The sequence below is a fragment of the Stegodyphus dumicola genome, chromosome 3 (genome assembly GCF_044657685.1).
Source record: "Stegodyphus dumicola isolate Sdum_Otavi_A_Nest chromosome 3, ASM4465768v1".
NCBI lineage: Eukaryota > Metazoa > Arthropoda > Arachnida > Araneae > Eresidae > Stegodyphus > Stegodyphus dumicola.
The window spans coordinates 239,080,967-239,095,913 of NC_140770.1; the positions used below are offsets into that span (position 1 = coordinate 239,080,967).

The 14,947-nt window shown below is 32.0% G+C and overlaps 1 protein-coding gene and 1 long non-coding RNA gene across 3 annotated transcripts in view; both read left to right on the plus strand.

The window, feature by feature from the left end:
- Positions 1 to 14,947, plus strand: part of LOC118184711 (Golgi-associated PDZ and coiled-coil motif-containing protein-like) — a 137,587-nt gene that overhangs the window by 81,556 nt on the left and 41,084 nt on the right. For both annotated transcript variants that reach the window (XM_085813955.1, XM_085813954.1), the window contains exon 2: positions 966 to 1,130. In XM_085813955.1, the coding sequence (XP_085670081.1) occupies positions 966 to 1,130 (165 nt within the window). The remainder of the gene's footprint in view (positions 1 to 965; positions 1,131 to 14,947) is intronic.
- LOC146998297 (uncharacterized) lies at positions 9,267 to 14,464 on the plus strand. The gene is made up of 2 exons (XR_015040427.1): positions 9,267 to 9,970; positions 14,301 to 14,464. It is a non-coding gene; the product is annotated as an uncharacterized LOC146998297 (long non-coding RNA).

Here is a 14,947-nt window from a genome sequence, read left to right on the forward strand (position 1 = left end):
TTACTTTTTTTAGCTTAACTACGTCTGAATATTTTTTTAGAACTAATTTATCCAGCCTACTCTTCAAATATCACCAAACTAATTAAACCTTATGTGCATTCATGAGAGTAGTTTCATTTCATCTTCCGCAAATAACTTGATTACCAGTTCTTTCAACCAAAATGCAACAATCTGATGCCGTGTGTTTTTCGACCAGAACATTTCTATTTTAAAAAGTTTCCTAGACAGCCTTGCTATAAAAATGCATTAATAATTTTACACTATTTTAGTGTGATCGGTTATTTAAAAAATTTAAATAGCCGAAATAGAATTTCTACTAGAATCATTCCTATTTCAACAGGAATGATTCTAGTCGAATGTGTTGAGCTGTATCGTGAATATTCAGTTCCTTTCCCATTGGTGGGCACTTAGCCGACTTAGGCTTGGCCACTACTAAAGTCGGAAGTGGTGGCCACTTTATAGTGGAAGTACCTAATACAGCTATACCTTCTTCGGAATTCGAACCCGGGGCCTTCGATATGGCAGTAGGCTGCCTTAACTATTGTACTTCTGAGCCGACTAGATATTCATTCTTTCCAGAGTTGGATGCTTTTCCAATATTTCTCTCATTCATCATATTTGTGTAAACTTCAACGATTTGACTATAGATTTTGGCTGACTTTTTTTTTTTTTTTTTAAATAACCGATTTATTCTTTACGAGATTTGTAACCAATGCATATAATTAAAATGCTTCACATCGAAATAACATAAAGACCACTGAAATTTTGTCAAAGCTATAATAATTATTACAACTTTACACCATCTAAACTTCAGTTACTTTGAATAGACAATCTATCGCTATGCTATACATATATGCTTGTTAGTAAAAGAAGATCATATATTTACTAAATAGTTTTATGATGAAATTGCTTTCCTAAAATGTCTGTGTAAAGTTTATATTACTATTATTTTGTTTTTTGTTTAGAAAGAACTTGCTGTGGCTCAGCAAGAACTATGTGAAGCTCAAGCTGCAAAAGCTGCACTGCAAAAGGAGTTACAACATTTGTTACTACAATTGCATTCAGCTCAACTGCAAGTATCTGCTCAGATGGGACATGCAGAAGATTCTGAGGCAATCAAACAGAAACTAGTATGTGTATTGAATAATCATTGTTAGTTATTCCAGTATTAGAATTTACAATAAGCCTTTTACTATAAAGAAACCAGTGCATTAGGTTGGTGAAAAAGTAATTAGACGAAGCCAACCAAATTTTGAAAACCTACTTCAATGAAATTCAATTTAATGCCTTTTAAACTAGTTCCCATCTGTATTTGTGTGCCGATCCGAGTATTTGCACCGTGATTAGTGTGCTTCCTAAATATCTTTTAATTAAAGTGTGTATATATAATACCCAGTGTGATTTTAGTCTGAATGCCCTCTACGATCATCACTGGAGATGAATACTTGTTCCTTGAACTTCATATCCTCTAAGAACAGCAAGGCCAAAGGAAGCTAAACAAAAACTGTATCGTTATATATATATTTCGCTGTGGAAGAATTGTGTATCTTGAATTCTTCCCTTCAGATTAAACAATCGGTATTCCGATATGTTTTTGAGGTAGCTGAGAGTAGTTCTTAGTTGTAGAGGGCCTCCCTGGTGGAGGGATGCAAAATGTTTGCCTTACCATGATAAGGCCTAGTAAAGCAACATGAAGGCCCGATGAAGCTACAACACCCTGAAGATGTTAACAATTTTTTGCAGAAATGAAACTTGCAGTTGTATTTTATCTCTTCTAGCCTTTAGATACGGTACCACAGTGTGACCTTTGATTTTTATTGTCTTATGTCCAGATTAAAAAATCGCTGTTTTGATTCAGCAGCTGATAAACTCTTTAAGTCGGCGTATCGTCAGAACCTTTCGATTGAAAATACTTCAGAAATATTCGAATTATGGTATATTTACTACGATCTGTGCACGAATGCCAAAAGATACATATCACTTTGATGGAAGTAACTATTAGATTGCACAAGGCTATAATATGAACCTTGTTTGTCTGTTGATCTTGGAAAAAACCACGAAACTCTTCTGCGCTCAATCTATTCATCAGGATTCCTGAACGCTTGAATGGGCCAGCAGAGTAGGGTTTTATGGTTTTCCCCAAGGTCAATAGACAAAATAATGTTAGGCAGTTTCTGATGCTGACGTCACTTAATTATAGAAATGGGAAAAATGAAGTATTTTCTCCCTCCTTTCTGCATGCCTTCGTGGTGTAACGATAGCATACTCGGCGCGTATTAGAGAGGTTCAGGTTCGAATGCCGGAGAGGACATTGCTCATTTTTCATGTCTCCTGCTTCAAAATAACTTAATGACTCTACAGTGCTTAATAAATGCCTTTCACGTTTACAAATGAAAATGTAGAACCAATATGTGTCTATAGCTTTTGGTAAAAAATCGAGTATTATTTTTGTCTTGTAAGTTCTGACAAAACTTCGAGGGTTGCTTACTTAAAGTGGAGGAAGGTCTTTGCGAAAGACTTTTTAAGCAAAACAGACTCGTATTGAAGATACACTTGGGGAAAATCACAAAAACTTTAAGCAGCTAGCCCATTCACTATAGATGGAACCCGAGTCAAACTAACGCTTTTCAGTGGTCTTATACATTAGGCGTCTGCCGGCCAGATAAATAATAACAAAAGGCACATATATAATTAGTTCTGCTGCCTTTCTTTGAGCTTTCAAAAATTTCAGCTACTTTCGAAGATTATAAGTCCCAGTTTAACTTTCTTCATATTCATTTTAATAGTCATCACCAATACGACAAATTTCACGATTTCATTTACAGAATTCATAAATCTGGCAGATTTCACCCCTTCAGTTGTTTTTATAGCATCAGAATTTATCTTTTTCATTTATTTTGGTAGCAGTAATAATGCTACAATTCTTTTATATACTTATTTCTTTATAGGTTTTTCATTTGGATCTTACTACTTCGTTGGGAAAGCCAAGAAATCCATTTCTTTTGTTTGGTATGATTTTAATACTTTCTGCTTCATTGCTTTTCTATTGTAGTTTAGGCATTCTTGACAAGAAGCCTCGTGGTGTTCGCAATTTGCAGATTTTGTTTTAGTTCCTCTGGTTAATTAGTAAGAATAACTGCGATGTTTTCTAGTGCTTTTTTAAACATTTTGGTTTGTTATAACATGCTGTACCCGCACAGCTGTCGGTTTTAACAATGAGTTAGTGTAATGTGCTGCTTGTATGAGTAAATTTAATTCTCATACTCATTAATACGTGTGGCGCAAAGTTCTGTCGAGGGTGGGATGAATTGACGTATTTACCTCAGATGCAATGGCATATTTGCTTCAAACTAAAAAGATGTGAAGGAGTATAGAACTAAGATATAACGTAGAGTATTTCAAATTGAATAGTTCAAAAAGAAAATGTAGGGGAAAAAGGGGGGCAGTTCTGTATCTCTCATTCTACTGGGCCGATTGAAGAAATTCAACTTGCGTTTTTCATGTCTCGAAAGCGCGACTTAGGATATGTATTAGATTTGTATATAGCATTATTCTAATATAGGTATTTTGACACAAAATCGGATTTTTTCTGAAATAACATACCAATTTTTTTCCATATTTGAATTCTACGACTCAAATTACACCAAACTACAAGTTTCATAAAAATCGCGCCAGCAGTTTTTAAAAAACTAGCTCTTAAAATTTTAGCTCCTCAATGTTCATTGAGTTTGGTATATATTTATTAATCTATCTTTTTTTATTAAACTTATTTAATTCTTCCTTTCACATTTCGAAATTCTTGTTCATTCCAAATAAAATTCACCCATTTTTTATGTTTTTTTTTTTAATTTGTATTTTAAAATAATTTTTAAAAATATTTCTAAAAAAATTTTGAATTATAATCTATAAAATTTTTACCATCATCCTAATGTAGATGTATTTCTAAGCATACCTGCAAAAAATTGCAATTTTTTTATTCAAAATTTCCGAAGATATATGTGAATTTATATTGTTACGTTATTTTCTTCCTTCACGTTCGTACGGGGTTCGTAGATTTGGAATGAATAACGACGACACTTGATGAAGTATCGAAACACACTTTATTTACCAATATTAATCAGATAGCTCCAAAATCACTTTTACAGTCGTCGAACTGTTATAAACACGCTGACACGATCAGTGACACAGCCTTCACACTGTCAAGCAATAACGGTGGAGACAGCTTCACTGTAAAGCACCCGAGTATAGCTCCCAACTTTGCTTGGTTGTTCTCGGAACTCTACGTACTTTCGAGACTCTCCACACGATGCACTCGATGATACACAAGAGTATAGCTCTCGACTCAGCACAGTCTAAGACAAAACTCGACGATGCACTAATTCGCGATACAGATTCTTTCGATGCACTCAACGACCATCTCGGCGCTAGACTTCGAGACACACGCTCAATGACTGACTATCAGCTCGCTAGACGAGGCACACACACTAACTGACTGCGGACCAGCAGGGTTTATATAGTAGCTTTCGGCTTGTGTTCGAGAACATTCAGGGCTAAACCGGTAAGAATTCGTTCCAGAAGGTTCTCCATCCTTCCATGGTATATCGCCAATTTTGTCACCAAATGTGCGACCACGCCCTTGCTATTTTATGGCAACCCAAAAACTGTTTTGCGGGGAAGCCATCTTACCGCGCCTGTACATTTCGCAACACTGTATTGGATATACGTGAATTTATATATTACGTTTTGAAATGTGGCATATTTGTTGAAAGCGATAAAACATCAGATGTGGTTTAAATACTTTGTTAAAATTATTTGGAAGTAGAAACGAAGTGACTTTTTTTCATGCACAATGTAAAATGGTAGGAATGAGGTGCCTTTTTTTCCGCTCCAACATAATGGAAGGGAAAGGAAGATTGGTTGCCATATATTAAGAAGTTCGCAAAGTGAATTATTCTTGGCGTAAACTGGAAAAATTTCGCCAATATAAATTTTTGAATTTCTTCGTAAATTTCGCACCAAATTTTACAAAATTTAATATCTAGGCATAATTTGATCGTAGAATCGAAATATGGGAAAAAATTGGTATGTTATTTCAGAAAAAGTCCGATTTTGTGTCAAAATATTTATGTTTGAACGATGCTATATATAAATCTAATATATATTACTAAGTCGCGCTTTCGAGACCTGAGAAACACAATTTGAATTTTGTCAATCGGCCCAGTAGAACGGAAGCTATAGAACTGTCCCCCCTTTTTTTCCGCGCAGTGTACATTTTACTCTTGTAATAAATGTATTTTGCAAATACAGACGTAATATGAAAAATTAACACTCTTAAGTGTCCACGGACAATCGTAGATGTTTTATTTGTGACTCAGTAAATGTCTACAGAATAATTTATTTCTTGTGAACCCATGCCAGCATAGCCTGATCAGATGACTCCATCGTGGGACCTATCCCTCATTTTATGTGCTTACTGTATAAGCCCGTGTTTCCCAACGTGGGGTCCACCCCCCACAAGGGGGCAATACGACTGTTAAGGGAGGCAATTCAAAAATGGACTCGTCCAGAGTTTAAGGGGACAAAGGACGTTCAAACGGGACAAAGGACGTTCTAAATATGTTTCATGAAGTCAAAATTTTACGAAATTTCATTTTTTATTCCTCCAAATAAAGAAAAATATAAGTGATGTATACGTAAAAAAGTTTTTAAATTGCGTTGCATTTTAAATAATTTGTAAAGAATTCTCACTGTAGACATGGACATTTAAATGCTTTTAAAGGCATTTAAATAATTGACACATTATGCTTTCCAGACGTTTCTCGCACATTTCAGCCAACGAATTTATTTTATTTTTTACTGTAGGAATGGCAACCGGTATATTATTCTTTCCTTGAATGGCAACAGTAACTGCTTTCAGCTTTGCTTATATTGATTTTATATTTATTTCTTTCAGCCCTTAGTGAAATGAGGGGTGCAAGCAAGAAAAAACGTTTGTCGGTATTCGGAGGCATATTTAAAATTTGGTTTCATACCCGGTCCATAAACGGTCAACTTTTGTCCTTTTTGTGCCAATAATGCCTGACCAACAAATCAATGAAACTACGTCGTCTTGAGGCACGTTTACAGGCGAAACATAATGCTGATATTAATTCAGATTTGAATTATTTTCACACTTTAAGGAAAATTTTTGAAAAAGGTAATATTAAAGTGTCTATTTACTGCTCATAATGCAACTGTTAATCCTGCTCTTGAGGCTATTTATCAAATTTCATTACTCATCGCTTAATCTGGGAAAAGCTGTACTATAGGGGAGAATTTAATCAAACCATCAATATCAGCATTTAAAACTGTTCTAGAAAAAGATGACAAAATCGTTAAAGCTATGCCACTAAATAACAATACTGTTTGTAGAAGAAAGATTAAATGAGTGAGGACATTGAAATACAAATTGTTGAAAAGCTGAAAACAAGAAAAGTTTCGGTGCAAATGGATGAACCAACTTTGAGAGACAGTGAAGCCGTACTTGTAACTTGCGTAAGATATATTCATAAAGGGCATTTTGCCGAAGAAATGTTCTGTAAATCATTAGAAAGCACCACTACCTCCAAAGATATTTATAGTAAGCTAAGAAATTGCTTAGATATAAAAAATAACCAATAAAAAATATAATACACCTTGTACTGCAGATGATGCTCCTAACATGATGGTTGAAAAATAAAATAAAGCACGGAATAAGAAAAAGGGTTGCTTAAAATTGAGAAAAGATGAGAATCCAGAAATGCTTCTTGTGCATTGTATTATTCATAGAGAAAACCTGGTAGCTAAAAACAATTCGCCCGTTCTAAATGAAGTACTAAATTCAGTTATAAAGTGTATCAATGCTATTAAAGCCAGGGCCAAATGTGAACGTCTTTCAAGTTATTTTATGAAGAACAAAATTAAGACTATATGGGACTTGTACTTCACACTGAAGTAAGAAGGCTGCCGAAAGGGAACTGCTTGGAAAGATTTATGGAACTATTTGATACTCTTAGTTATTTTTTAAGCGACAAACCTGTAATGAAAAATCCGTTAACGGATGATAACAAGGCAATTGTGAGTTATTTAGCCGATATCTTTGAAAAATTAAATATATTAAATAAACAACTTCAAGGAGCAAATAAAACTGCAAAAGGAAGATATTTGGTTTCATTATCTTTGTTGAATTATGTCAGGCATATACTATTTACCACAAAAATTTTGAGAAGTCTCATTGGCAAAAATGTGACGTGACTACCGCTATATTTGTTATTGATACCGCTATACTTGTTACTGTCGATCATCTGAAAATTTTATCGACTGATTTAAAAAAAGATGTTGTAACTTAAAACAAATTGATTTTCCAACTTGGATGATGCAGCCAATGCTAGTGGATTTGGATGATATTTCAAATATGCAGTAAAAAGAAGAACTCGCAAAAAAACGGTTGGATATAATGAAACCGGGAGACTTGAGACTCAAGTTATCTAATTGGAATCTTACATAAAATTTCTTTGCTGCAAGTATCAAGCGCAAGGAACTCGCTAAATTTAAATAATAAAAATTACTAATACTTAAAATAAAAAACTTTCACTAAAATGAGTTTTTTCTTGAATTTCAGTTCTCCATGTTTTGAAAGTTCACTTACTGTATTTGCTCACAAAATTTCGTAGTCATTTCTTCCTAAAAGCTAGCATTCAAGTTTCTTTCGTGAAAATTTCAATTTTTAAATTAAATATTAAAAATTATGTATATGCTAGGGGAAGCTTAAAAATTTTAGGGAGGATTAGGTGGAGCATAACACAAAAAAGGTTGGGAAACACTGGTACAAGCGGAGTTGAAGTGGAAATGCAAACACTGTGTCCTCCGCATACACTGATAGAAAAAAAAATCGCAAAGTGTTCTATCGTTAGGAGGGCAATCAGAACATCATTAACACCTCATTCGAATTAACACAGTCAAGTTATTCAGGAAAATACTAATTTAAGTGATTATTTACATGTCTATGTCAATTGACTTGGACCTCCATGCTGCAAAATGAAATTGACTACTTCTTTCAGCCGAAGCAACAGCCACTTGGACCGGACTGTATCTGGAGGTAGATGAACTCTGTAACTGTGGCCTTCATGATGAAGAGCTCAAAGACAGTGCAGTTTGTTATATCACAGAAAATGTTCACCTTCGGAGAATCACTTTCATGCTTTAGTATGGCATATGCGGATTTTTTGTGCCTGCAAATCTCAAATTATGCATACGTATTTTGTAGCATAAATGAACAGTAGCTTTCTTGTTGAACAACCTCTAGCGTCAATCCATGAAGAAATCTCTCTTGGTTTATCGTAGTTTTTTCACATGTGCCATAGGAAACTTGTGAAGTTTGAATTGCAGATACCTGTGTAACATGCGTCACATTTTTGCTTGAGATACGTTGACTTCCAGAAGCTTCGCTAGTTAGTAATTTACGTAAAAGTTTTCTGTCATTTCTTAATTGATGGATGGCCGTTCTATTCATTTTACCCTGCATAAGCAATATGTCACCTCAGATTCTATCACCCGTCTTCTGATGTTGTGATTGTGAGGGAATTCTTTGGGCTGGAAGTGAAAGCAGTGACGATTACCGATGAAGTTTTTGCGTATTTTAAGATTTTTATTTTGTCAAGGCTGCGTATCTGCCTCGACAAAATAAAAATATAATGATCTTGCCATTTTTTTAAATGTACCTAAGGAGCATTTAAAAAAATGGCAAGCCTTTCAAAGTTGCCAAATGAAAACTGGGAAGTTACACTTTCATGTGATATCTGAATTTGCGAAATAAATTCATTATAGGAGTTTCAAGTATATTTTCTTTTTTGTATCATTCATTTCTTAATCACCCTGTATATTAAATATTAATGTAAAATCAACGAAAAAGGTATTTAAGGGCACAATCGCACTATTTGCGAAATATGTTAAAGTCTGACTCTTTTGGTGGATGCAGATGGCATTTCTTTCTGTAATTATCTGGAATTTGAAGAAATATATTGGCAGTTTTACGAGAGTATATTAAAAAGTTTCGAGACTAGCTTAGTTGGCAAGAAAGTACTTTATTTATCTACGTGTATACATGATCACCTTCAAAGTAGCCCTCTTGTACCACCATGATGCATTGTTGCCGATTTTTCCGGTGCTGAGCTCTGTGAAGGTCTTACTGGTCTTTCGTTATCTTCTAGAGTTGTTCTTTCAATCTTGAAGCATGCGTTTCACTCAAAACATCTCGCACGATTTATGGTGTCTCCGTAAACTTACTGGATCATGTGTAGTAGGTGGTAGTGGTAGACTTGCCGAGTTTAGCACAAAATTTCACGTTTGCTTTTTGATTAACTCACTTCTCTTGTCGGAATCGCAAAAACAGTAATGCGCAGTAGTATGAAGTGTGCGGTTATCTATGCATATAACCGCACACTGACTTATGAATGTCGGTGTTGCATGTGACTTTGCATGTGATTTTGTTTTGCAATTTGTTGCCCTGTTACAGAATTAATCTGAAATTTTTTAATACCACCACATATTAGTTCTTCACGAATTACTCCTCTTTAACACCCTCGGTAACGCTTTGATGATGCTGTAAAAATCTTTTCTAATTTCAGCGATTTGTTAGCACTGCGGATAACTTCAACATCACTTCGGAACTAACTACGACTGCACTGTAAAAAAAAAGTTCGCTCTTTACAGGCAAAAGTTTTGTAAAGTTACAGAAATCAAAAAGTTACAGAAGAATTTCCTGTAATGGTAACAGGTTGAAAGCAAACTGTAGCGGTAACAGCAGATTTGCTTGTAACATTACAGATAATGTTTCAGTAGCCGCGCGGAAGAATCACGTGACTGACTGGAAATTAGCCAATCAGGAGAAAAGTGTTTGAAAGCTAGTTGCAGAAAAAAACATGGCTGAATGCATGTTGGTTGTATAGCGCAGGTAAGTAAGAAAATGTTTACAATTACTACTTGAAATATTTTTTGTTCATTTTATGCAGATTATTCTCATGCACTTCGCACTGTTATATGTAGTGAGTAAGTATTTAAACGTTTAAGCTTTGCGATTAATTAATATCAGTGTTCGTAATGTCTAATGAGTTGAAAGAGTGCAAAATATTTATTCCAAATGCAGATCTAATAGTAGTATTTTGTCATTGTGCATCCGATAAATTACGCCTTCAACTGCCCTTATTATTATTTAAAACTAATTATTCCAAAATTTAATCACTGTTTGTGGTATATAATTGAAATGGTAATGTGGTTGTTGAAAACAAAACTAATCATTTTAGCGTTCTTTTCCAATCGTCTGACCAAAGAACGTTTGACATCTTTTTCCCGGCAGGCCTTGCGAGAAACGTTTATATAAACATTTAGAATTCTGGATGTAATGTATATATTTTTTTGCTTACTAGGTTTAGTTTATTCTTTTTCTAGGATTATCTAATTATTATACCTGGTTTATAATTCAGTCTAATATGTTTATGTACGAGTGTGTTATGAAGTAAAATTACAAAAACTTGAACAACGCGGTCGAGAATCTCGTTTATTCCTTTAGTGTAATAATATTTTTTTCAGTGGTATTAATTTCTTACGAAAATATTATAATTCCAAAATGAAGTAATTATATTGATTAAAAATATGCCGTATCATACTTTTCGTAATGTTTTGTTTTACTAACTAGATGCAACTTAATTATTCCATATATTTTAATATACCAATATCAACAGGGAAAAAATGGAAATGACCTAAAATATTTTTCTAACAATTCGTTAAACTAATTATAAAACAAAACTAAAATTTTGTGCATTATTTCCAAAAATATCATTTCATTAATATTTTATAAATGACAACATATATTATATTGTATATATAACTACCATTGCATACTTATAAGTTTTTAAACATTTAATGTAGAATTTATGTTGATTTTATTTTGCCCAGTTTTAATACGGTTTTGAAGTATGATAGTCTTGTTACTAGGATAGCATGAATCTGCTAATACAAGTTTAATACATTTCTTGACAAATGTTTCTCTTATTCATGTAATATAATATATAAATCATAAAATAAGTTTTCTTAAAAATAAATTATTATTGTTTATTGGAATTTAAAACAATTCTGTATCTGTATGTTGTATTAAAAATAAAATAATAATGAATTTTTAATGAAGCATTGATTTTAGCATTAACAATATATATATATATATATATACACATGAATAATAAATGGAAATGCAAGCTACTTTTCCTTACAAAACCGCCTATGAATATATACTTTCCTTTAGGCTGATAGCCTTTGCATGCTTTGCCATATTCTATCAATCCAAATGATGCAAATACGCAGAAAATTTTACTTTCTTTGAAAGTTAATACCGGAAATAAAATTCAGTGCATTTGTAAACTACATTAGTTCTCTTATAGCTTGGCATTTAATTGCCCAATGATTTACTAGTCCAAACTAAGGCAGAATTCAGATATCGTTCAAATAAAAGAAAATTATTAAGGTCTGATTTTTAGACCTATATATGAAGATTTATTTTTTTTAAATATTATTTTAAGTCAACCAAATTAATTTCAAATTTAAGTAAGTATTCATGCCTTTCAGTAGCATTATTTTTGATATCTTAAATTAAATAACTGAATGCAATATTTCTTGTTAATAAAAGAAAAGCAATGTTATGAAAGACTAGTGAAGCAGATTTGCAAGTTCTAATTACGAAAGGTCCCATGCTTTAAGGGGTCATTTTTAAAAATACTTAATTAAAAAAAAATATTTAACGTGAAACTTCCAAACTTCACACATGTGGAATATTAATTCTATATATTTTATCTCATTCTTATTTTATTAATTAATTTCATAGCATTTTGTGTGACACTAGTAGTAATTATTAATTAAATTTTATGCTGTTTTGATTTTGTTATTAATTACGTTAGTTTACATAAGATTTAAAATTATGTAAGGTATAAAAACCTTCTGCATCTATTAATATATGCTGAAGTGAATGAAATTATGCCAGTGAAATTTTTTAAAATCAAAAACAAATTTCTGTGGAAAATTAAAGTTATAAATTCTAAATGCAAACAAAGGAGTGAATTTGAAAGTTATCAAATAAGCCAAAGTGTTGGTCATTTTTTCAGTTTTGCAGAAGAATTTTTATACTTTGCAGAATGGGAATATGATGTTTGGTTTTGTTAGTATTAATTATTACAACTGAATTATTGCAACTTACATTGCAACACGTAATTTAGCTTAAAATTTATTTGAACTTAATTTTCTAATTTATTTTGATCATGTATATTTCATAAGTCTTTGAAATGAACTTAATTCTATTTATTTACACAATTTTTTTTAAAGAAGAAAAAGTCACATTTGTTTTGCTTAGTTGCACACGAAGATACATGTCTATATATAGAGAGAGAAAGAGGAGTTATGTTTACTTCCAGACTATTTTCCTCCTTTTATATTATAGTATGAAAATCAAGGGGGAAATTAAGCAATCAATTTAATTTTGAAGGATGTGATTACAATAAGATCATAACCAATCAAAAATATTCATGAATGAACTACTGGTAACTATCATAGTATTATTATTTAAAAGAAACCTACATTCCAATAAGAACGCTTAGTAACATAACCATTTAAGTTATCTAATAAAAGTAATTTTCATTCCTACTTCCCTATACATTGAATTTCACTCTTAGTATTGCCCACTGCTACTCCCTAGACCTCAAAGCATTTAATGCATCTGGAACTGCAATTTGTGTCTTTTTCTACAGCATGCAAGTTATCACTGTTTAGTTATCACCGTACTGCCACGAGCAATGATCTTCAGAATTATCGTATTGCGTTGCATATTCCACCCCACCCAGCTTTAGAACCAGATTCTGAAAATTAAAAAAATATTTACATAATTTTCCCCCTTTTAATGCATTCAGAAAATGAATATTCCAAGATTTTAAAATGGATTTATCAACATAATGATTGTTTTCGTCATACTAACAAAGGCAAACTTTTGCACACTTTAGGCCCCGTTGAATCTTTCTCTTCTAACTGTTGAATATTATGTCAGCCTAATACAAACAATGATCTATGATAGTGAAAGCAAATACCAACTGCCATTCACTGTGCAATTTTGCATATCAGCTGAATGTTCACCCTAGCAAGCATCGGACCACAACCTTCTCTAATTATTTATGTATGATCTGAGGCCTAAGGATTTGCAAGAACAACAATGAGAATGACAGAAGTTCAAATTATAAAGAAGAAATGAGATAACTTATTAGATGTTGCAATTATGTGTATTCTTATTGAAATAGAGGTTTCTTTTAAATAAATAATATTGTGATAGTAGTAGTTTATCCATGATTACTTTTCATTTGTTATATTCCTACTGTGACTGTGTCCTTTGGAAATTAAATTATTCGTTTAATTTTTCCCTCTTAATTTTCGGAAGATAAAATTAGTAAAAATAAGTGGGAATATGGCATCAAGAGCATTAGATATCCCCATTTTCTTGAAGCTGTTCACTATTATTGTTTCATCAATGACAGGCCATGAATCCAAAATCCACTAGCAAATCAGTTAGTAAGATGAAAATGACCACTATGCGGACAAAACATTTAGGGTAACTTGTTTTGTGAGCGCCTTAAGGAAGACAAACATTACCTAAATCTTTAAAACATATTCAGAATCCTGTGCTAAAAGAAAGCTAGGGGGAAAATGTTGTCCGAGTCCCAGTGATTCCTTTGGACGAATATGTAATATTGTTTTAGAAATTTAAGGTAATAAATATAATATTTTTCGAATGCTAAAACAGTTCAAGAAATTTATTCAAGTTCTGAATTCTGAATATAAGTATACTGTATATTATATTTAATAACTATGGTGGCTTCATTTATGAAAATATTTGAATATTGGCTGTTTTTGTACAATGAACCTTCTCTAAGCTACGTGATTCCTGAAAATTTTGATCTTTAAATGATAGTGGGCATCCTAGTGAAGTTATGTTTACTAATTAGTTATTTTATGAGGGATGCTGATTAAATTTAAAAAGTGATTGACTGAGGTAGCTTGTCGTAATGAGACGGTTCACTGTAATCCAATTTTTTAAAGAATTTAAGCTGTTCTTAATTAATTAAGATATTATAAAAAAATATGATTAAAAGTGTTATAGTATAAGCACATGTTTAAAACATCTATTAAAATAATTTTTATAAGCTTTTTAAGAGCATGATTATGATTTTAAAAGAAATGTTTTTTTCTTTATTTAGGAGACATGGTTTACAAAGAGGAGAAAAACCATTCATTTTTTCCAAGCAGTCGAAACGAATTTTTATGAAATGTTTATTAAATTATGTTATTTTTTAATTAATTCTTTTTTTCAGGTTTTATGTAAAGTTTATGAATTAAGTAATAAATTATTTTTACTTCTGTATTTTAATTAGCATATTATTTGCTTCACAGTGTTTCACAATAAAATTATAAATTCAATAAACTTAATTAACATGCTGTAATATAGAGAGAGCATAAAGTTTGTTTTCTGTTGTCACATGTTTATTTCACAATTTTGTATGCGAATCTCGAAATTTATAATATCTAGGAATACTTTTTTAGTATCACTTTCGAAATGGTAAATATTAAGCTTGGATTTATTACATATTATGTTTGTAAAAAATTATAGGTAAAATTAAAATGCATTAAATTTTAAGCTAAACTGAAGTATTAATTTTAGAAATAAATTTCTTAAAGGCATAATTGTATTAAGAATTTTAAGGGAAACAAGGCTTTAAAAATTAAGGTCAGTTGGCAAAGTTTTATGCTTATTCAAAAAGCATGACATTAGGTTTTTAATGAAAGACTTCTATCTGTTAATGCAAAGGAAATTATTTGAAGGTAAGTAAAAAAGTTATGCATTATT